At 40.6% G+C, this 23,309-nt stretch overlaps 1 protein-coding gene across 1 annotated transcript; it reads right to left on the bottom strand.

Annotated features, from left to right (window-relative positions):
- Positions 1–267: 267 nt before the first annotated feature.
- On the bottom strand, positions 268–18,167 carry LOC116061502 (plexin domain-containing protein 1-like). Its single transcript, XM_031315735.2, has 13 exons — positions 17,592–18,167; positions 9,401–9,561; positions 6,641–6,784; positions 6,182–6,251; positions 4,807–4,929; positions 4,604–4,722; positions 4,417–4,516; positions 3,997–4,092; positions 3,823–3,904; positions 3,682–3,742; positions 3,473–3,596; positions 2,145–2,305; positions 268–1,037 (listed from the first exon to the last, which is right to left on the bottom strand). Exons 1-13 carry the CDS (start codon positions 17,665–17,667, stop codon positions 912–914), a joined length of 1,443 nt encoding a protein of 480 aa, XP_031171595.1. The 5' UTR covers positions 17,668–18,167; the 3' UTR covers positions 268–911.
- Between the last annotated feature and the right edge of the window lie 5,142 nt (positions 18,168–23,309).

Below are 23,309 nucleotides of genomic sequence, written 5' to 3' on the forward strand. Positions count from 1 at the left end.
ATTAAAGCACCTCCTTTGTTCCTTTGTGTGTCTGTGGGACGATTCTGAATCAACGCGAGGGTTGTTGACTTTCTTGTAGTCTTATGGGCTCCTTCATGTGACAGTTTAGAGCTCATCCATATTGTCGAAATAAACATAGTTTGTTACCTGATGGCATTCACCTGACAGCTTTTCCACTTAGTCATCAGTGGATGTGCATGGTCTAAATATAGGCCAAGGTGGTCCATACCATTTGTTTTCAACTCTTCACCAAGCATGAGATTATTATCAACATTCACCACCAGCTTTTATTAGCAGACATTTAAACAGAAATGATAAAAGAAAACTCTCATAACTTCATGTCTCTAAAATTCATCCAAACAATATTTCTCCAGAGAAGTTCAAGATGATCATTATAATCACTATCAGGTACATAGCTAAATATCAGTTATATTGAAGTCCACAGAGATATAACATTTTATAAACCAATCGTTGGTCACGTGGAAGTTTCATGAAACAAAAATAACTCCATAAACTGAATAAAAACAAAAAAACATGGTTAAGTTGAGCTGTATGTTGGTTTGCAGTATGACGGCTAGTTCGATTCATTCCCTGACATCAGCTTACGTTGATGTGTTTTTGTACAGTTACACGTTTGCATCTCATTTCTGAACAGTCGGCTTCCTCTCAGACCCTCCAACCCTTGAATAATATGGCAGATCCCCTGTGTGATGGCAGAGAGCAAAAGACACAGAAAAAGTTGGCAAGAGCTACAAGAGTCAGTCAACACTGTCCAGCTGCCAAGGTAGAAGTAGGGACAACTTGTGTTGATGGTCGGCCTGATCGTCCATATTCATCCCCTTGTAATAACTTTGCAGTCCTCAAGATGGTGTCCTTTCTTCTTCTGACTGAATCCTGCATGTCCAGGACTCTTAGCAGCACTGCTCAGCTTCAATGAAACCATCCTTTTCATGACCCCCAAGCTCGACCTCGGCGTAACTGGAGTGACAGCCCTGGTTGCGGAACTTCATGGAGGGCCAGTAGTTATTGGTGCGTCGCTAAGAACAACAGACAGTAGTTGCTAAAGGCCAGGCAGCAGACAAACATGCAGTGGTGGAGGAAGTATTCAGATCCTTTACTTAAGTGTTGATACCACACTGTAAAAAGACTCTGTTGTATGTAAAAGTCTTGCTTTTAAAATGTTACTACAGCAAAAGTATGTGAGTATAAACAGGAAAATGCAATTTAAGTGTTAAAAGTCAAAGATGAACAATGTCCCCTGACTGTTATACATCATTAGATTATTATTATTGCATTAATGTTAAAGCAGCATGTTACTGTTGCAGATTTAACTATTCTTCATAGGACTGCAACTAATGATTATTTTCATTATGCATTAATCTTCTGATTATTTTCTCGGTTAATCGATTGTTTGGAAAATAGTGAGAAATGTTCTCAGAGCCCAAAGTGACACCCTCACAATGTTTTTTTTGTCCAACCAATAGTACAAACTTCTAATATATATATATAAAATATATATATAGTTGGGTAGTTTAATTTATAAGAAAACATTTTATAAGCTCTTTGTGTGCAAAAATCTTAACTTGTAAAGTACCTAGTAACTTAAGCTGTCAGATAATTGTAGTGAAGTAAAAAGTACAACATTTTCCTCTAAAATGTAGTGGCGTAAAAGTAGAAATGAAAAGAAAGCGAAGTTCAAGTACCTTACATTTGTACTTGACTAAATGTACTTAGTTACATTCCACCACTGTAAACATGAGTGTGCATGTGGGATATTGTTAAAGTTGTGGTAGGCGTTATATTTTTGGTGCCGCTGGGCAAAAAATCCTGATAATCCTTTAGCATATTGTAATTCAAGTGGTCTGAGAGAAAACAAGACTTCTCCACCTCCTGTTGGCTCTGTTTTTAGGCTTTAGAAAATCTAGCCCGTGACGGGAGACTTTGGCCAATCACAGGTCCTTTCAGAGAGAGAGCATTCCTATTGGCTGTTCTGCACATGTAGACAGAGAGAGGAGAGGGAGAGCTGCAGGAAGAGGTCTCACTCTACTTAAAATTCTGGTGGTTTGTTGCTTTCTACCTACAGCAGCTTTAAACAGAAAAATAAACTGTGACTACAGAATGCATGCATTTGTTTTTTTTCTCACCTGCATGAGGTAGAACGGTGGAGCAACTGTGGGGTGCGTGTTGATGTAGTAGACAGCCAGTAGGGTCAGAACTACAAGCAGAACCAGCGCAGCCACTACACCTGCTATGATGGCCAAGTTCCCTGTTTTCCCCTTATGGTTTGGTGGACCCGTCTGTATATCTGAAAGGAAGGAAAACGCAGATTGTTATTGCATGTAGAAGTAGCCAGCTAAAGAGGTGACTGTAACCTTAGAGGCATTCCTGGTGTGTATGGTCTGACCTGCTGGGATACTATGGGTATGAGTGTCCTTGAGCAAGGCAACTGACCACAAGAGGTCTGTTGTACTTGTCAACTACTATGTGTTTATAAAATAAAGCATATTGGTAAATGCTTCATTCATGCCTGAGAAAACATTAACTCAGCTCAACTTTATTTATACAGTTGCAGGAAGGTCACATTTTTTTAAAGTTACGTTACAATCAGTTGGACCATTGGCGATAAAAAACTATTAATACATGTAAAAAGTTCCACATAGGAACCTTTTTAAATAATTCATGAAATGTGCATCCTAGTGGTTGAGAAAACTGGTCTTATATAGGCTACTCTAGGCTCATACAGTCGGTTATATTTTGTCAGATTTCAGATACCTGTTTTCACTACATAATAATAAGAATTTGTAATTCTTTTGGATGTTGAATTTTTTTCTTCTTCTTATTTGTCTTTTTTTAGTCATCGCAAAAAAGCCAGAAGTGGACCAAAATCATCAAGGTTGCAGATGTAGTTCATGTTTTCCCAGCTTGTCTCGCCTGGACAAGCACTTGAAGGACTGCCACAGTCTTTCTAAACACATGAGTAACCATTTAAGCTAAGATAAGATAAGATGTAACCTTTATTGATCCCTATAGGAGATGACATGGCATAGCAGCACCGTTAACGTTAACATCAAGAGTAGAGCTTCTTAGTACATCTATAAACAAGATAAAAACAAAAGACTCTAAAATAGGGTAGGTTAGGTGTGCAGCATAAATAACCACGGCAGAAGCGAAACACCACCATAACACGGAAAACCCAGGGTTAAACCTGAAGTTACCTCACTAACCCCAAATCCTGCTGCGTAGTAAAGGCCCCAGGACTTTGAGCGTTCTGCCCCTGACAAAGTCTGATATGTTGTACTATTATAAATATATTATAATAATGTCAAACCAAACTGAATAATCTTCATTATTTCTGGAGAAAGCTGAATCCAAGTCACACATTTAACTGTCAAACAAAAGTCCCAGTCCAGGGATTCGGATTCGTCTTTCTCCAGACATTGTACCACCAGAAGGATGTTTCAGAGAAGTTTACCTTTAGTGACAGGCGGGTCTTCGATCACTGCTGAAGAAGGTGTCGGACCTGGAGAAGACTGGTTAAAGGAGCTCATAGATCCCTCAGGTAGTACCGGGTTGTAGTCCTCACATTTGCCCTTTGCCTGAGTGAATGCCCACAGGAATGACTCAGGAAAGAATGGAACAGCTGCTCATTTCTCTGTTGTATAACTGGAAAATGTGTCTCACCTCTTCAGGGCAGTTATAATCTAACCATTCTTGTCTATGCCGGTCGATACCGTCCGAGCATCTGAAACTCAGAACAAAATGAGGAGAGCCAGGCTCTCTGCGGCTTCATTACAAGATAAATCTTTCAGAATTTCTTCCTACCGTTGAAGTGTGTTGCACCAGCCACAGCCGGTTGTCAAGTTGGATGTAAGGCAGAGATCACAGGATGTGTGTTGAAGACAAGCTGGAGGAATCAGATACACAGTGTCCTGGAGTTAGAGAGGTGAATAATGAGGCTAGGCTCTCATATAAAGGCTGGTTTGTAAGGATACTTACTGGGCAGAGGCGTGAAGTCGAAAGCAGATCTGCTAACAATCTTTGTGATGTCAATCTCAACACGATGATACTCATAGATAGTACGGCGATTTGCATCTTCAAGACAAATCTAAAATGTTAGTGCGTTTGCAATATAGACAAAAGTCTGATCTTTAGGCTTTTTACTGGATCACATTTGACATTTTCTTTAATTGAAAGTTGCTATTTTGTTCTATGAAATAATGTTTATTTTCGAATCAAATTGAAATGAGGTTTATATGTTATAATAAAAGAAAAATATGACCGTATTGTTATAAGAAGAAACAGAATCGAGAAACCGGATTATCTTCGTCACAATGGCAGCAATGCATCTCCATACATTTAAAAGTCAGTTGTGTTTAAAAAAAAAAAAAAAAAAAGAAAACTCGCTCAATAACTCACCTGGGAGCTGTGAGGAGGGGAGGAGTGCCATGAAAGCATCAGACAGTCCCACTTTCACTGGATGCTCGGTGGAATTCATTTTCTCCACCGGTATAGGGATCTAAAAAATAACAGCAGTGTTTGTTTTAACAGCTGCAGAAGTGTACAGATGATGAAGAAAACAGTTTAGTTGAAATCCATAACCTACATCTCTGTAGTTGAAAACAATGGTTCCATTTCTGTGGAGGACTGCCTGGAAAGTAAAAGGTCCTTCAGCTTCTCTGTCCTTAAGATGGACTTTGTCCCACTGCACCACAAATAGATTACCTGCAGAGCAAGATACAGAGGCTGGTTAAAGAAAACCAGGAGCTTCCAAACATTACCGACTTCACAGAGGAGCTCCTCACTCACCGTTGTCCGAGTACCTCACTGTTGAGTTTTTGGAGAAGCTGGGGTCAAAGTTGGCCATGAGGGGAGCAATGTACTGTGTGGCAGTCAGCATTCGATGAGTAATCTCCCCCATGAAGATGAAGCCTGGGCGGAAACGCAGGCACAGATGTTAACTACAAACTTAGCACAAACAATGGCTGTTTTTTTTTTTTCGAATGCATGCTGTAGAGTTTCATATAAAACCATAATACATCACAAAATATGTTTTTAGCACAGAGTCAAAATGATCAAAAGCTGGCATAGAATGTTTGGTCTAATACTTTCAATCTTCGATTAGATACGTCCTAATTTAAATGAATGTATAAACAAAATTAGTAGAAATGGAGACTATTTTAGAGCATTTTATTTATGCAAAGTTCTTGTATGACTTGTCCATGTGAACAACATTTGAGAAATTTGGGTTCTTTTGTTAAATCTAAAAAGTTTGTTTTTAACTTTATTTACATTTCTATAGTATGGTATTGATAAATGGATTGTTTTGGTACAGGAACTCTGATATTGTGTGAAAACGTTCTACAATACCAAGCCCTTTTACCAACCATTGTTTTCCATTTATTTCTATATGGGAGGGAAATCAATCCACAGAACAAGTCTGTTTTAATTTTTGTTAGTTACATTATCGTTATGAGATGCAGCAGGCGTCTTGTTCACTGTGAGGGATTATCTATCTGGAGCAGGTTTCAAGAGTCTGACCACTGATTTTCATACCATATGGAAATAAAATTCCATTTCCTCCCCCGATATACAACTGCTTATGTGACTGAAGTGCACACTTTGGTCAGTTGTCATGATGTTACTTAAATCCATTCGCTGTGAGATTTAGTTAAAAGCTCTAAGCTAGTAAGTGGACACGTGAAATATAGGATGAACAACCACAATGCTCAATTCAACACAGCAATTCAAACAATAGCAATGTACTGTAATGTTTGTTTGCAGCAGGTATATGTTACAAACATCATGAGATGATAGCTTGATTCAAAAATACTATGCTGTGGGAAACAAAATACAAAATTACACTCATTTTGCACATCAAGTTAATCATTCCCATCCACTGCACAGCCATTAGCATAGCATAATGTTGAATCAACAAATAACTCTTGCTTGCAAGATTACTTTCTTTGGGTTAAAAATTAAGGACAAGTCTTTAAGCAATTAAATCCAACAAAAAAATTAAGGCATTTAGAATTAACCAGATTTAAAGCATGGTATGCCTGAATATTTCCCCAGGGTAGGACAAAGTCTCCTTGAGCACACTGGTAGTCGTTCAATCTCCTGATTGGACGAGCACAGTAGATGAACACTGCTGTGATATCAAGTAAGGTAAAGTGAAACTCACCACCAGTCGCTACGATAATTTGTCTCAAGTGGTGTCCATAAAAAGGGAAATCAAAAGAAAGTGCCACCCTCTGTGGAAAAGAAAACATATCAGACGTGTGTGTGTGTGTGTGTGTGTGTGTGTGTGTGTGTGTGTGTGTGTGTGTGTGTGTGTGTGTGTGTGTGCGCGTTTAATTATATTCGTGGGGTCCAAAAACCGGGACTACAGTATACTTGTGGGGTCCCGACAGCTTTGGGGGGCCACAAGTTTAAAGGGCTGTTTGAGGGTTAAGACTTGGTTTTAGGGTTAGAATTAGGTTATGGTTAGGGTGAGGGTAAGGGTTAAGGTTAGGCATTTAGTTGTGATGGTTAAGGTTAGGGTAAGGGGCTAGGGAATGCATTATGTCAATGACGGGTTCCCACAAAGATAGTGAAACGTGTTGTGTGTTGTGTGTGTGTGTGAGTGAGAGATCGATCTCACCGCTGCCTGTCGGTGTGCATTAGACAGTATGCCGTGGATCTGGACTTGGCTCTTGTGCAGGGTGTTCAGATCTATCCACAAGTCCTTAGTCCGTCTGTCTGTTGGACCAAAACTCTTCCATGTGTAGTACTGCTGGGTGTCCTCCTTAGAGAAACAGGTCATTCATGGGGAGTGGGTTTAACAGCCATTTATTTGCATTATAATGATATCACTATTTCACAATTCATAAAATTGTTGCCATGCGATTCTTAAATGATTGTAGCTTGTAGTACAGTTATTGTACTAGTTAGGGCCGAATGATGTGAGGAAAACATTTAATTACAAATTCTCTTACCAGTTTTGGGATTGCGATTCAAATTGCAATTATTTTCTAGAAATTAAACCCTGTATGCCTGTATTGTACAGCATTAGTGGTCTGCATAGTGTTATGTGTTGTATATAGTACAGACATTGGCAGGTAGCGCATATTAACTTGTCAGTTGTAGCCCTAAATTATAGTATATTTCATAGATAATACATTAGACATAATTAATGTTTGTGAGGAAAGTATGTTCACCCTCTTTTATGTGTTGTTCCTCAAAGCATTCATAGTTACATCGTCATCAGGCCGAAAACCATTATATTACATTGATGATACCTTGACTGGAACATTAGTTTATTTATGTGTTTTGTGTGTTTGTTTTCCCCCAGACATTTTGTCATGACATGATCGAGTGTCCTTGTGATGGTGAATCAGAGGATCAGGGTTGATGCCACATTACTGTGGAACTGTGGTTCCCAACCTGGGGTCGGCACCCTACGAGGAGTCGCTGGATGAATCTAAGGAGTTGTCAGGCAAGAAAAATCGGCCACACAAAATCCTGTGCTTTTTTGTTTTCTTTGCTTCATCCTCTGATTGATCTGCTCACAAATCAAAGACATACATCCAATCGAAAAGGGGTTATGAGAGATGTTTTGTGTTGAGGGGTTGGTGGGGAACCACCGCACCAAACATCTGGGATTTATCTCCTCTCTTTCTGTCCAAACAGTTCCACTTGGGGGAGCTGTTTACACATTGCATACAGTACTCTGACGTACAGATCATACAGATCTCCACTTTGATGGCATTATTAATGTATGCCACACTTGAAGGTGACAGAGAGCAATGGTTCTGGGGTTTAGTGTGGGCTCAGAAAGTGGAGCAGTTAAATGCAGCGTTCTCACTGCCTCTCCGGCTGCTCCATATACAGCAAGTGACCCACTTTTATTCTCCCATCTTCACTGCCTGACACCAGCCAATGTTTTCTAGAGGGGGGGGGTGTGGGATTTCTAGGTGAGGAGAAGGGAACAATCGTACACTTTTCCCTCACAGCTGACTGATTTATTAAAGCGATTCCCACTGGACAAGAGGTGGAGGGTTTCGGAAATTGGGATCAAACCTCCCCCCAAAAAGGCAAAAGCAGGGTTACATGTGATCTTGTTCAAGTGAGTCATTCATATAACACACGCACATGCACACGCACACGCACACGCACACATACTCACGCTTAAACAAACGAACTGTAAGTTGGCAGGACGAGACTGTCGTCTGTTTTCAATTTTGAATTGGAGGGAGAGGAAATACAAAAAAGAGCGTACAACACAATTTATTTGGGTTGAATTTTACTGAGGCTAATTCAAGTGAAAGAAGAGTCTGGGACATAAGACACAAATAAAACCTCACACACACACACACACACACACACACACGTAAAAGCTAAAGAGTGGAAAATGGCACAGGACAAGTCCACCTGACAGAATAACAATAACCTCCTCTCAAAGCTTTGAGCGAGTGACGTAACCGTCATGTCTACGTCATTTTCAGGTGAAAAAAAAGCTACACTCATGTCTTTGAGTCAGTCTGTAGAGCTGTGTCGATCTCATCCAAGGTCACCATTTTTGTGGCAATTTGTGCCTCACTATTCTTTTAGCAGATGCAGCTAGGTTATGTAGGATGATGACCTCCTCATTAATCTAGGTGCCACTGTATCAGAGTTCAAGCTCTGTCTTGTCCACTCTGGGCCAGACAATCCTGGATGGTTTCATAGAAAAGTTCAGGGAAGTTGCTGTGCGCTGCTTTTTAACAGAAGTTCGGTGGTTAACCAAACCATTTGCCAAACCAACCAGTTAGTCTTTATCCTTAAAATCGTTTCTCTTGTAAAACCGAAAAAATACTGCGTTAGCTGGCACGCTACAGGTGATCTAATCTGCCAGCTACAGTTGTCATTTCAACCAGCAAAATCTACGTTCGTCAGCTAGAAATGAGAGGCTGTTTTTAGGATTTAAAGATAAGATGTACTTAATTGTCCCCAAGGGGATTTTGCTTGGGCAGTAGTGCTGCACACAGCTGCCATAAACTTAAAACAATACGTAGCCAACAAGACCGTACAGTGGTACACTAAGACCCAGTAATACATTACATACAACATTTCAAGCCTTTTGAGATAAAGGAAATAAATACATAGGTATTTTAATTTTTGCTATCTTTGTCTGAAATCAAGGAAGCATTGTTTAAAAAAGTGCATACATGCTGTGCTAGAATATTGTATATATTTGTTTCTGTTTCTGTATTGTTCATTTATTTATGTTTGATGTTAGTTTGTTTATGTATGCACCACTCACCAAGGCAAATTCCACGTAGGTTTAACTTACTGTGGCAATAAACCCTTTTTCTGATTCTGATTCTGAAAGCTTGAAAGGCATAGCAACAAATTGGCACAGGGTCAATTATTTGGATCTCACCACTATGCGGGTCATGTTGTCAGGCAGGGTACTGATATCAAGTCCTCCTCCTTCAGTGTTGCGGGCTTCTCTGTGTCTGTGTGGGGTCTGCTGGTCCCTCCTGGTTCTGTGTAAACCGGACAGATCCTCGCTCGTCTGCAGAGTAGTCCCACTCAGTGCATCTAGAACAGGACAGGCATTATGGTGGCTGAACAGTTAATACACATGTGGGCCCTGCATGAACGCACAGATGTCTTCTGAATTCTGCTGGGCCCAGATGTTTTTTCTTACCATACCTTCTACATGCTGTAGTAAGTATTCACCTGATAAACCACCCAATTCTAGATTCCAGCCCTTTGAGAAAAACATGATCGTTGACTTCTGTCCATGATTTCAAAACGTGTGAAAAGAGCTCTGAGATTATCTGGTAAAAATGTTGTTTTTAAAAGAATTGGAACAGTTTTAAACATTGCGGTCACATCTGCTCATTATTGGTTACCATCATTTGGATCATTAACAGCCAGACATGCCCGCAGTAAATGTAATCCATGTTTAGAGCAATAACTCACACAAAGACAGAGAAAACCCCAACTCTCAAAACCAATAAAAACAAATTCATGGTTGCTTTTTTTAAAATTGATCTGTAATCTGTAATTAATCTGTCATGCAGAAATACTGCCGTGATGTAGTTCTAATTTCTGCATTTTAAACTAATAATGTAGCGTGTGTGTTTTGGCTGGACGATAGGTGCTTATGAACTAATTGTGAAGTATGATACAACCTTTATTTAGGGGCCAGCCTTCTTTATTGGCCAAGTATTCCTGTGTGCATTCATGTCTCTGCTGACCACCTACATCTCTGTGGGTTTCTTGTCATCTGCTCAACAGATCATAGATGGATGTTTATATTCTTTCACATTTGGAACTCTTCTTCCATTTTTCTTTTGACAGTAAACTGATCCATGACTCAGTGTCCTGTGCACATTTTCAGACAGAGTTGTGAGATCAGCAGAACTCGCTGATCGTTCAGCCGGGTGAAGGTCTCTGCTGTTTTTCCTACTGGAGAACAAGTTGAAGGTTAAATCCAGTTTGCTGTGTAGATTTTATGTGAGCTGTTAGTTCACTGATCTGAGGTAACACAGCATGTTTATGAACATCTTGAGAGAGAGAGGAAAAGACAAGAGCCAGCCCGAGGTTCAGACCCCCCTCTCAGCCTCTTTCTATTTAAATTGTGTTTACAACTTAAGACCAGAAGTATGTGCACACCCTGGGTTCGGTCCACAATTTTTCTTTTCTTTTTTTTGTTTTGGTCTGGAGCTGTTTTTCTTGGTTTGGCTTAGTCTGTCTGTGCCAATTACATTGCTACAGTTTGGGGAAGGCCCTTTCCTGTTTCAACATTAAAATCCCCCCAACCCCTGCATAAAATCAGGTGCATAAATACATGGTTTTCCCACTTTGGTGTCAAAGAACTTGTCTGGCCTGCACAGAGCCCTGACCTCAACCCTCATCCAACACCTTTGGGATGAACTGGAACGCTGACTGTGAGCCAGACCTGATCTCTATCACCTAACATCAGTGTTGGACCTCACTGATGCTCTTGTGGCTGAATAAGAGAAATACCCTACAGCCAAGTTTAACATCTGGTGGAAAGCCTTCCCAGGAGTGTGGATTATGTTATAGCAGCAGATTAATGCCCAGTGTTTTGAAATGAGATGTTTAACAATCACATACAGGTGTAATGTTTGGGTGTCTACATTCCTTTGACCTACGTGGCCAAATTATATTTTTCCTCTGTGCGGAAACATAAATATTACTGCTTATTAACTTGATGGATTTTTGGCATTTGGGATCTCTTTGTTTGCTATTTGTTGGAAAAAGCAGATGATATGTAAGTAGTTGTCCGTTAAAGGAATAGTGCAACATTTTGGGAAATATGCTGATTTGCTTTCTTGCAAAAAAAGTAGTACAATATCACGCCATGTCTGTATGGTTAATATGAAGCTGCAGCCAGTTAGCTTAGCTTAGCATAAAGACTGGAATCCAGGGGAAACTGCTAGCCTGGCTCTGTGTAAAGGTAACAATATCTGCTTACCAGCCTCTAAGGCTCACAGATTAACACGCTATATCTTGTTTGTTTAATCGGTACAACAAGCTTTTTACGGGAGATTATGTGCAGGATTTGTTGGCCAGATGCTGTAAAGCCACTAGAAAAGATTTGTCAGAATTAAATGAAGTTATTTTTAGGCTCACTGAAAGGCTTAAAAATTGGGGTGTGCTATCTTTGCATTCAGATTGAATTAAGTGAATTTTCTGTTGGTAGAGATGTAAAAAACCAAGAAACAAAGAAAAAAAAGAGGCTTAAGATTCAAAATAGGACAAGAGAAAAGAAACATAGAGAGGTTATCACACACACCAGGGAAATGTCTCTAATGAGGAATCTTGTTTGATTACGACACAGAGAAAGCTATTTCCACGGATTCAGAACAAGAGGCTCCTAATTGGGTCAGATTGGCAGCACTCATCATCACTAAACAACTGAGGAGGCGTCAAACAGCTGGGAGGAGGAAGAGCTTTGAGGGGGAGGAAGACTGGAGGTGGCAGATCAAGGACTATGCATTAGTATACGATTGTGCATGCATTCCTCTGCAGCCTTTACACTTTATAGGTCACTTCTCGATTTAGCTTTATAAACACAAAGTGTTTCCCGTAACAAATCTAACCTTGTGTAACTGTGTGCATGTGGGATCCCAGACTGATCTCATGAAATGGCGTATGTATGACACGTCAATTCGTATGCCATTATTGCCGTGTGTTATCAAGACGCATAATCGCTTTTTAGCGTGTTTATCAACGCCGTTTGGCCTCCATTGACTTACATTACCTTGCAATTGTATGTGAATTGACGCCGTAGCGAGTAGTATGAAAGGGCGAAAATCCGCATAGGGACATTGGTCGGGGTGGAGGATGAGTAAAACACAGGACTTTCACCCAGGAGAGCGGGGATCGTGTCCCGCATGTCACGTTTCCTTCGTGTCCCGCATGTCACGTTTCCTTCGTGTCCCGCGTATGACGTTTCTTTTCCACGTTTGTTGTTTTCCTAAACCCAACCCTGTTCCTCTTTTCCTAAACCCAACCCTGTTCTTCTTTTCCTAAACCCAACCCTGTTCTTCTTTTCCTAAACCCAACCCTGTTCTTCTTTTCCTAAACCCAACCCTGTTCTTCTTTTCCTAAACCCAACCGGTTTTTCTTTTCCTAAACCCAAGGGCGTAAATCCCAGGGGGGTCGGGGGGGTCAGGACCCCCCCCATCTAAGGGTTGTCCCCCCCCTAGAAATATCACTAAAACAATGCTGCGTATTGTAAATAACATAATGATGTATACTTAAAATATCTGTGTAAGTAGTAAAACAATACAAACCCCAAAAAAATGCTTTTTAAGTTTAGAAACATTTTAAGTCCCCCCTCCCTTGCCTCACAGTGGTTTGGTCCACTGCCTGCTGTACCCACACACAACAAGTCCGGCGGACCACAGGAGAGAATGAGAGAACGAACTGGTAGTAACATTAGTTGTGGAATGTAGTAAGTAGGCTGTTCAAGGCTATTTTATTCACATTAAACATCGGATGAAGTTGTTCTTTTCTCAAATAGAAATGATGCTGAGTAATTAATAAATTAGTCATGACAAAAAAGTTCGCTATGTTAGTGTAATATGATGTAACGTTACCTAGCTTATAGCTTGTTGGTTAGAAATGCACCCACTACAACTAACGTTACCACGGCGATAAGCCTAACGTTATGTGTGTGAACTGATATTAGGGTTAATATTGAAGATCTTCAGTTGTGTTTTGTTCAATATGAAGTTAAGTGGCTGATCAGTTAAATATATATCCTCTGTCCCAGACTAAACCTAATATTTATGTGGAGGATGCAAGATCATTTTATAATTATAATATGACCGCGTGGTGAACCTATGAACCTAACTCATATTTAGACATCTGACGTTAAAGATTTGTGTTGTTGTTAAAAATGACAAAAAAAAAAACAGACATAAGATCCTTTTTCAGTAGGCTTACATCAAAACGCCAAGTGAGTACAAGAAGTCCTCATATCAAGACAATTTGGTAACATTTTTATAAGAATGGGTGCTTATGGAAATACTAAGGTCACTATGTCACAGGCAAAGGAGACAGAAAGAACTGAGGAACAGGGAGACCAGGGACAGTCAGGTGGAGAGTCTCAGGTAGACCAGGGCCAGTCAGGTGGAGAGTCTCAGGTAGACCAGGGCCAGTCAGGTGGAGAGTCTCAGGTAAGTGTGTTGAGCTTAGTTAATATTTTTGGAGGTGTGTGGCTGTCAGGGTTAGCAGATGAACTTTACCAGTGGCTCACTAATTTACATTATGAACATTTTATTGTCCCCCCCTACTGTTAGATCAGATTTAAGCCCATGCCTAAACCCAACCCGCGTGTGACGTTTCCTAAACCCAGCCGTAGCCTCGTGATAACACATAGCCTCGCGATAACACGCCACTTGGCTTAAGAAAGTGGGCGTGTATGTTTACGCAAAGTCATGATATCACGTTGCTCGGATGGACTTCCAACAAAAATAATGCTAAAGAGTTTTAAGAGTGGGCTGTACTTTGCATAAGAACTTGAGTTAAGCTGAACTCTGCAGCATCAGGTGTGTGTGTGTGCGTGTGCGTGTGCTTGTGTGGAAAAAAAACATCCTGGCGAATTTGCAACAGGGCACAAAAAATCCAACAACACAAGTGACAAACTTTGTTGGTGACTAGCTGGTGCTCTGACAGTCCTGTTAACTTCTAAGTGTTTATTGTATTTAGGAGTGTTGACCTAAGTGAAAATTAAACCTCTAATCCTGCAGCTTTATTTTGAATGATTAACAAATATACAGCTGTTTTGAGATTATGGCACCTGCATGGCAGCGGTTTCCACTACATCTGCGTCTGCATTGCAGCAACCACCTTATAAATCTAGTGGGTGTTGGAAGTCACATCAAACTAGGCCACAGCATTTTGAACCATATACAGCGTGCTATGGATATACACATTGTGTTCATTAATCCCTTTACAGTCTCCCACGCACCTATTTCCCATTCCCCTGATCTTTTGCTCTCATTGTCTTTTTCCAGAAATGTGCAGTTGCTCTATGTCTTTAGCAGAACTATTTAACTATCGTTTGTCATTGATGACAGACACCAAAGAAACATAGGTCACATTTTTACTATTTGAAAGCAGCTTTTGAATGGTAGACAGCAACCGGACAAAATTGACTAGACAGAAAAAGCCACGTTTCCTCAACCGAGACAAAAGCTAAATGGCCTTTCAGTCTGTTCAGCTGGATGAAGACCAGGAATAAAAAATACATTTCCTCTGAAAATAATCTCTTTCTGGGTAAGTGCACAACACTTTGAAGTACAAGCGAGGGTACACTGAGGGCACAAAGGTAGGTACTTGGTCCTGGAAAGGAAAAGTGAATTATCTACAGAAGGCCAACATCTTTGCTCCACAGACAGATACGCTGAAGAGACTAAACCATTATGTACCGTCCAAAACACAGCAGAGAAAACATTATTAAATCTCAAGATGCAAACAAAGTCTTGACCCTGTAGCAGTCCAGTGTTGGGTGCTGTATGAGATGAGACTATGTGTCAGGACAAGGATTAGCAAAGCACCTGCAGTCTTCTGGCAAAAGAATCATTAATGGAACAGTAATCACAACGTCACAGTATGTCAGTGTGTGTCATTGCAGTTTAGCACAGTGGTTTTATTATGGTTGGACTTTGTGGTGATCTGTGTTAAAACCAGCCTGGAGCTTATGGCGTTGGAGGAAGCCATTTGGCACCTTACGCTCAGAGAAACAGCAGTAACCATAACACACAATCACAAACACTGGCAGCTGGACTGATAAGGACCCACAAAGAGAAGAAAACAATGTAGCGTTTAGATAAATATGGACAAATGGATCAGGTGCAGAGTTTAAAACATGTTTAATTTACTGTCATGGAGTTGTTTTTCGTTTACATTTGGAACAGATTTTTCCATTTTTAGTGCGGCTGACATGTAAATTTAGTTCCAGTTTGTAGATGGTGTTTGTTCCAGTTGTAGTTCACGGTCAGTTTTTTCAGTATTTATAGTTTTCACAACAGGATATTACTTTACGGTAGGAAATGTAGATTAGCTGATCAGGAAAATAGAGATTTATTGAATTCTTCTTAGAGATTAAACATATCCCACACTTATACCACAGATAATAGATGTGAGTTTTTGATAACCTGGGTTCAATTTTATATTTGAAAGAAACATTAACATGATGATGATTGGGCTTTTTGTGGTCTTTGTTGTATGTTATTGGGTTATTTATATTCCCTTTGGATAAAATAATAAGTATCTGAAGATATTCTCTTGGTTGCAACCTTGAAAAGGTATCAAAGAAAATATCAGCCTTATGGAATTTTTAGCTCATTCAGGTCATTTGTCTGCAACCTCAGGCACACCGTGACTACTGAGCAGTGCACCCTGTCCGATCAAATCCATCAATGTGAATCAAGTTGTCTTCGTGTTACTCCTAAATGTAGTTTCTCTGTTCTTTTCAGGCAATAATCTTGACAACCTTTTGCATCTACTTCTTAAATCTGTGTGGACAGCAGGTACATTAAATTGTATTGGAATCAATAGCTGCACACAAACATTCAATCGTCGCTGTCTGTCACTTGGAAACTGCTTTAATGAAAAATGATGTGCGATTTAAAGGGAACTGTCCCTAAATTCCATTCAATATCAAATGACTCATGCAATTCATGATGTCTGGTACAACAATTTAAAGCCAGGAATCTCCCCTCTTTCATTTTGTTGTCATGTCAAAATGCATATTATAAATCTATCTGGACATTAACACATGGTATAATCAGACATGCTAGAAAAGCTTCGTATAGGGATCTTGGTGACCTGCTGAACAGTAGAGGCCACACAGCACGTCATGCAATCTGTACTGGGAGGTGTGACAGATTTTCTAGCTACCCCCCTGCAAAACATAAAAAAGGCACAAGACCTGAGTGGGAAAATAACTTAACTGTTGATTAAATTCAAGCATGGTCGACCTGTCTGTCACTCCAGCACTAAAGTTCAGACTGAAATATCTCAACAACTACTGGACAGATTGCAATAAAATGTTGTGGCGTGGTCAGCAGTCAGTCGTGAGACAGGAGTGGATGGTACAAATGCATCACCCTCAAGCGCAGGTAGTCACTACAGCACTGCATATTAAGAGAATACCTGCTCTACATTCTGGCGTGAGCAAGCACTAAGATGACGTTATCAGGATGTTGGGGGGGGGGAAAGGTCCAGAGTCGAGGCTGACAACATGAACTGAAACTTGGGAGCGTATTTTAGTGGTGAAGATGAGCGTAGAAATTTTGGCGTACTTTAAGTTTAAGAGGGGGGGGGGATCTGTCTCTCTGGTCTGTGCACAGTGTGTCAGTTGTCCTCTGCAGAGCTAGGGCCCTGATCAGAGGAACTGGGACCACAGGATAGGCCAGATAAAACTGGAGCACCACTGATTGTCGGAGGAGGAGGAAGAGCGGCAGCAGCGGAAGAACGGGGGCTGGCTAAAAATAATGTATCTCCAAGGAGAACAAAAATACATGCATGCACTCCTACGCACACACACACACCCACAGGAATGGAGCATACATATAGGTGATGCACAGAACAACCAATCACAGTATTTTGGTGATTAGACACAGCCTAAAATAAAGCAAATGTAGAAAAGCAAAGAAACTTTTGAAATGGAACTACTCTGTAGGCTGAGTTGCTGCTCTCATTGACAGAAGTTTGTTTTCTTCAAATTCTGAAAGGTTTTTTGTAATGGCATCCTAACACACACACACACACACACACACACTCTTTCATGTGCTTCCTGTGATTGACAGACAGAAATATCAAGGGACCTATTAGCTTCACACATACATATGAACACACACACATACATGCAAATCCACGCAAAAAAAGTGCCCTATAAAATCTTTCCAGCTTGCCTGTTGTCAGAGTTAGTGGCAAAAATTCAGGTCATATCATATTTCTCTTAACCTGAATATTTGGAAGCTGTCTTGGCAGTCTAGTCGGAAGAAATGCCGTGAAAATGGTGTTAAAATTAGAAGACGTGAATACCTGGATTTTGGCATTGGAGAACAGGGGCTTACCTTCGTGCTGTTGAGCCCAGACTCTCCCCAGCTCAGCCTGGGAGAGACAGATGAGGAGAACAGCACAAAGCCCCATGTCCAGGCAACTTTTCTCCCTCCTTTCCCGACTTTTCTCCTCTACTCTCTTCTTCTTCTTTTCCCCGTTTCCCCCTCTCACTTCTCTGGAAGCAACGGGGCGCCTCACTCCTCCACTCCCCTGCCTTGCGTCGCTCTCTCTTCGCCTCTGCTCTCCCACACAACTGATTTTTCCTCACCTCAGCCAAGGTTTACTGCTTTTCTTTCCCTCCTCTGTCTGTCTCTGCTCTGCGTCCTTGTTTTTTCCCTTTAGAGTAACTTCTTGGATGACGGGTCCATGGCAGGAAAATAGTTGACAAGCAGTTGCAGTGTCGCAGAGTGAGGTGTTTTCTCTTTGCTCTTCCTTTGCGCCAATCTCATTATTTTCTACTCCTTGAAATAACTCTTCACCACTCCCCCCCTCTGTCTCTGTCTGTCTCGTTGCTTGTGTTTGTGTCTGTTTCTAGAGCTCTGGGTTTTTGTAAGACTTCCACAAAGAGGAAATATTTATGTATTTCAAAAAAAAAAAATCTTTCCTTCCGAAAAAAAAAAAAAAGTAAAAGGGGGTTGGAGTTAGGAGGAGCATGTCTCCCCCATGTGGAAGCATGTTGAACCAAAACAAATGTGATATTGTTAAATGGTTGACTTTTTGAGAAAAGTTCCCTCCTCTGGTTTGTTTGAAGAAATATTACATGGATTAATGGAATGAGTATGTTTTCTTTTTATTTGGTTTTCTTTTACAACTGATAGAGTGTTATATCCAGCGTGAAAAAAAGTTTGAATTCTTTCAAATCTATGCTGAAAATGTGTTCCCGTTCGATTCAAATTAATTTAATTAATTAATTAGTTGGAGTATGACTTTGAATTTTCTTTTGATTGTTCTCTCTCCCATTTAAAGGGATTTGTTGATGTGGTTGGCGTAAGAATGCTCCAGAGTTTATATTTTGGCTTCCCTGGTGATGCTTTATTCTGCTTAATCTTGTACATACTTTACAGGCTGTTTTCTTTGTTTATAGCGAGATTATTATGATTTGTGATTATTGGTCGCCAGTGACCCTTGCTCCAGATTCTCATCTTACCCTCTTTTAAAAAAAAATAAATAAAAAAAAACTGGCACAAAGTAGACACACGGCTGTTTCCTATTACAGCTGGACTCACACTCTTCTGTCTTGAGACCATTATTTAAACCTTACCAGAAATGCAATTCAAACATCTGAAGACAGGTTTATTTGATTTAATATTATATTTAGTGCATTTATTTTGTCTATGGACCAATGAGCACATTTTATTATCATTTATTTCCTCCCTCGTCAAAATTATTACTGCCACCGTGTCTAAATAATAAGAAAGGACAGATGAGTTGGTTTTGAGTCCGCGAGGCAGGCCTATTACCATTATTGGAAACTGAAAACCCATTACGTGTGGTGCTTTCCCGGTGAATGTTTATGCTGGGCACACAGTGTACTTGTCAAATTCAAAATTAATCCAATTCAAGACCTTTGTTGTAAGTCATCCCTTTACTGTTTTCGCTGTTTTCTGCCTTAAAATGCTGCATAGCTGCAAACTGTTTTACCATATTGTTTAAAAACAAAAAAAAACTGCCAATTCTTCCCTAAAGCATTAACGACTAACTTACAAAGAGCCTTACAATGAACACAGGTGTCAATAAATGTATCCGTATCAGCAACAACTAGAATGGCACTGGCCGCCGCCAAGGCCAATGGTGCATTCAGTGCTCCTCACATGGTCTCATTTCCTGAGTTGAGAAGTCGTTCTTCTGACTTTGGTGTGTTCACGAGCTTTAAGTCGTAATGTGGAAAACAACATGGACATTGAAAAGAAGATGTGTTGGTATTTTATTGCTCAGAGCGTTTAAACAACATGTTAATAGCATCATGTTGATTGCTGTTTCCAGTATTTGCGTAGTCTATATCGACGAAGTTTCATTTCTGGGATTGAGTAATTCCGCCGGATGTCCCTCATTTCGGCCGGATGTCCCACACTCTTCCATTTTCTTTGTGTTGGCGTTCTAAACTCTGGTGGATTTCTAAGGACAATGGTTAACTGCTCCTCAGATCTCTGCAGGGTAAATCCAGACAGCTAGCTAGACTATCTGTCCAATCTGAGTTTTCTGTTGCGCGACTAAAACAACATGTTCCACCAAAACAAGTTTCTTCCCGAGGCTATTTTGCAGAGGCACCGTTGCTCCGTCCGGCGCTTAGCTGTTTTTCTCCCATCCCGGAATGCTGTGTGGACCAGCCAGACCCTCCTCCGCAGCGCTGTGGAGGAGGGTCTGGCAATGCGAGACGAGTATTTGCGTGACAACGAAAGAGCAAAAGTGAGCCATGAAAAATGATCAGACACTCATTTTTCAGATATTTCCGACACTACATGAATGCAGCACTATTTCATAATTAGTTAACGAAAGTGAAAAAAGTTTGTGTATACGTATATGCCCTGGGATTCAGATCCGCTCCAAAATGTAATGGGTTCTTCCTTAGAAGTTTCATGAAAATCTGGCTAGTCGTTGTTCCGTTTTTTTCTTGCTGACAGACAAAGCGAGCCAAAAACATGACATCCTTAGCGGAGGTAATAAAGATACCTCACTTTTAAGACAATACAAAGTTAATGACTAGAGTAGACATTACTGCATCATTCCAGACAGATGGAGTATGGGAGCTCATCTCTGTCATCACAGTTGCATTGACTCCACTCATCGAGCAGAACCAAGCTTTCCATTACTTCAAAATAAAACGTGATCACAGTCAGAGAATATAAGATTCACCTTGTAATGGAAATGTTTTGTTCGTGTTAACATTTACTGGCTGCATTTCACACCTCACTTCACTTAATGAGGAGCGACATTAAACCTCTGCCCTGTGTGTGGACGGTGTGGAATGTCGGCAAGTAACGCTGAGAAAATGGCTCTGAGGCATGTCTCACACCTCGTTTAAAATGTGACTTCAATTTAAATATAAGGCTGGAAGTAAATGTTGGAAAACCGTGTGCTTGCACTTGGACATTTATATTGCCAGGTGTATTAAGGGGCCAGTATGCTCCGTCAGAACTGCTTAGTGGGTGGTTGAATAGCTTTGAAAACTCCCTCCCCACCCACACCTTGCTGACGTTGTATTGCGGGGCGTCTGTGTTCAACCAAAACCGACGATCCAACATTCACACCTACAGCGTTTGAACTTCTCTCCCTAGCTCCCTTTTTTCATTCTCAACAAACTATTTCTGTCACTTTTCGTGAGCAAAAATGAACACTACAAATATCTCACCTCTCTCTACGACGTTCGACTTTTCACTCCACCTTCGAATGAAACTGTTGTGGGCAGTTTGTGTAAATTGTCTTCCCAGTTACACACCTAGAGTCATACTGAAACAACATATTGAATCTTGAAGAAACACTATGTTGACCCCATTATTATCCAGTTCCCTTAGTACACATTCCTTCTCTGCCAGTCGTCCATCCATTACGGCACTGAACATGTTTTTCTTGGTGGTGGGAAGGCAGACTTCTCATGCCCTCCACTATTCAGAGCTCCCTGTGGGGGGTCAAGGTCCATTACAATGGACAAACCTCACCCTGCCCGTTGTTTTTGTTAGCCCCTAATTGCAAGAGCCACAGCAATGTTGATTGTGACATTCATTACGAACGTCATTAGCAGAGCCATTAACACTGGGGGGCATGTTAAGGAGAGTTTGGAGACAGTTATCTGCTGTTGGCATTGGGTAAATAAAAGGGGGGGATATCTTGCTGTAAGTACGTATGTAGAACAAGAATACGTGTTTGAGGGTGTGTGATGAAGAAAGGGAGAGGGAGTGCTGGGAATCTCAGAAAATAAATCCAAAACGCCTCATTAGGAAGGAAGTACAATTTATTTCTTCAATTTATCAGCAGATAAGTAAAAAAACATAGGATAAGTTGCCAAATATTTTCAGTCTGACTATCAACATTGTAACTCCCAAATCTCTGACTCAGACAAGATCAATTTGACTTAAATGCATTTTCAGCCCGATATATTTTACCGCTTAGTGCTCAATACACTGCTCCGATGGTTGCATAATCACGATACAATACTTATTTACATGTTGCTAATTGATCCAGTTACCGCTATTGTGCCTACTAATTGATCGCCAATTACGTCATTAGCCTGTTTTGATAAAGACTTAACTACCTGGAGCTGAGATAAGTGCAGACCCTGCGGCATCTACGTAACCAATCTGTGCTGTCTCCCACTAAGAACATGTAAATGACTAACAATTATCCAGGCATCTACTGTAAGTCTGAGCCAAAATACTGAATGCTAATGAAACAATGAATGCTAATGAAACAGTGAATGCTAATGTTAAGTAAAGCTCAAACACAGATGTTATGCTTACTCACAGTTCCTTTACATTGTACAGTCTTTAGTTGGAGAGATCATAAGACTCATAACATCTGGCTCTTCCAAAAGCAAATGAACATCTCCAGTGTGATTACCAGTACTTGACATAGACCACTGAGCGAGGTACTGGGTCTTATAGTAGCCTGGAGGCTTGTGATCCCACCTGAATGAGACAAAATGTGATGTAAAGCTTACGGAGCCTTGGAGTGGCCATAGGAGACAAAATATAATGGGCACTGCATAACGGAGCCCCTGAAGGCTCCATATGAGTTTGTGTAAAAGCTGAAACATAAAAACTGCTTTGAGTCCGTCTGTAGACCGTCTGTATTTGCAGGTTTTCAATTAAGTGCTTAATAACTAAACAGGCTCATAGACCCGTGCCCTTTTCTATCAAGTGTCTCAGAGTCCTAACTGCACAATCATTCTCATAGTGACACATATTTGGTCCTTCTTTTAGGCCTAAGAGTAAAAACATTTTATAACTCCTTGGCCGATATTAAAAGAGCTTATTAAAAGATGCCATTTTAACAAAAGCGGAATCATTTTTGTGGCTGTGAGAAACTGATGTCCTCACAATCCTTCGAGGAAAATCCAGCTGGAATTCTGTCACACGCTATTGCTTCAGCAGTAAGAAGCTGCTGCTGGGACAGTGCAACAGAGAAAAGGCAGTGGTTGTATTTTAGACTTCATTGTGTGCGGTGGAAACACATATGGTACTGGCAGGTGGCACTCAGACCAACTTTAGCCTGTGTGAAAAAAAGCAGCCCTCCACATTTCAATAAAAACCACTTCGATGACAGATACAGGTAACACGATAACTTTCCAGACTAAAATCCTGTTAAATCCTATCCTAGTTTTATAAACCTCTGTGTTGCATCTTGGTGTCTTATAAACCGTCAAGCTCATGGATTTATGACTCAATCCGTGAGACTATCCTCCCTCGAAAAACGCCCACATAAGTTGTTTGTTCAAGCAGCAATTACGACTTATATAATATTTACGTTAATACATTATAAACTATAAACCTTAAGAGGATTTTAGTCTGTAAAGTTATCGCGTTTTTAGGCCTCTAGTGGCTGTTATGACAGGAGCAAAAGGTGACGAAGTTTAAGAGCACTAAAGTCCTCGTAAGGAGGCAGGTTGGGGTGGTGGAATCAGTCAAACAAACACAGGACTTTCACCCAGGAGACGGGTTCGAAACTCCACACCATGATCTTTTTTAAACTCAATCAAGTAGTTTTTGTGCCTCAACCTAACCAAACTGCAGGCCAGG

This window comes from Sander lucioperca, chromosome 22 (genome assembly GCF_008315115.2).
Source record: "Sander lucioperca isolate FBNREF2018 chromosome 22, SLUC_FBN_1.2, whole genome shotgun sequence".
NCBI lineage: Eukaryota > Metazoa > Chordata > Actinopteri > Perciformes > Percidae > Sander > Sander lucioperca.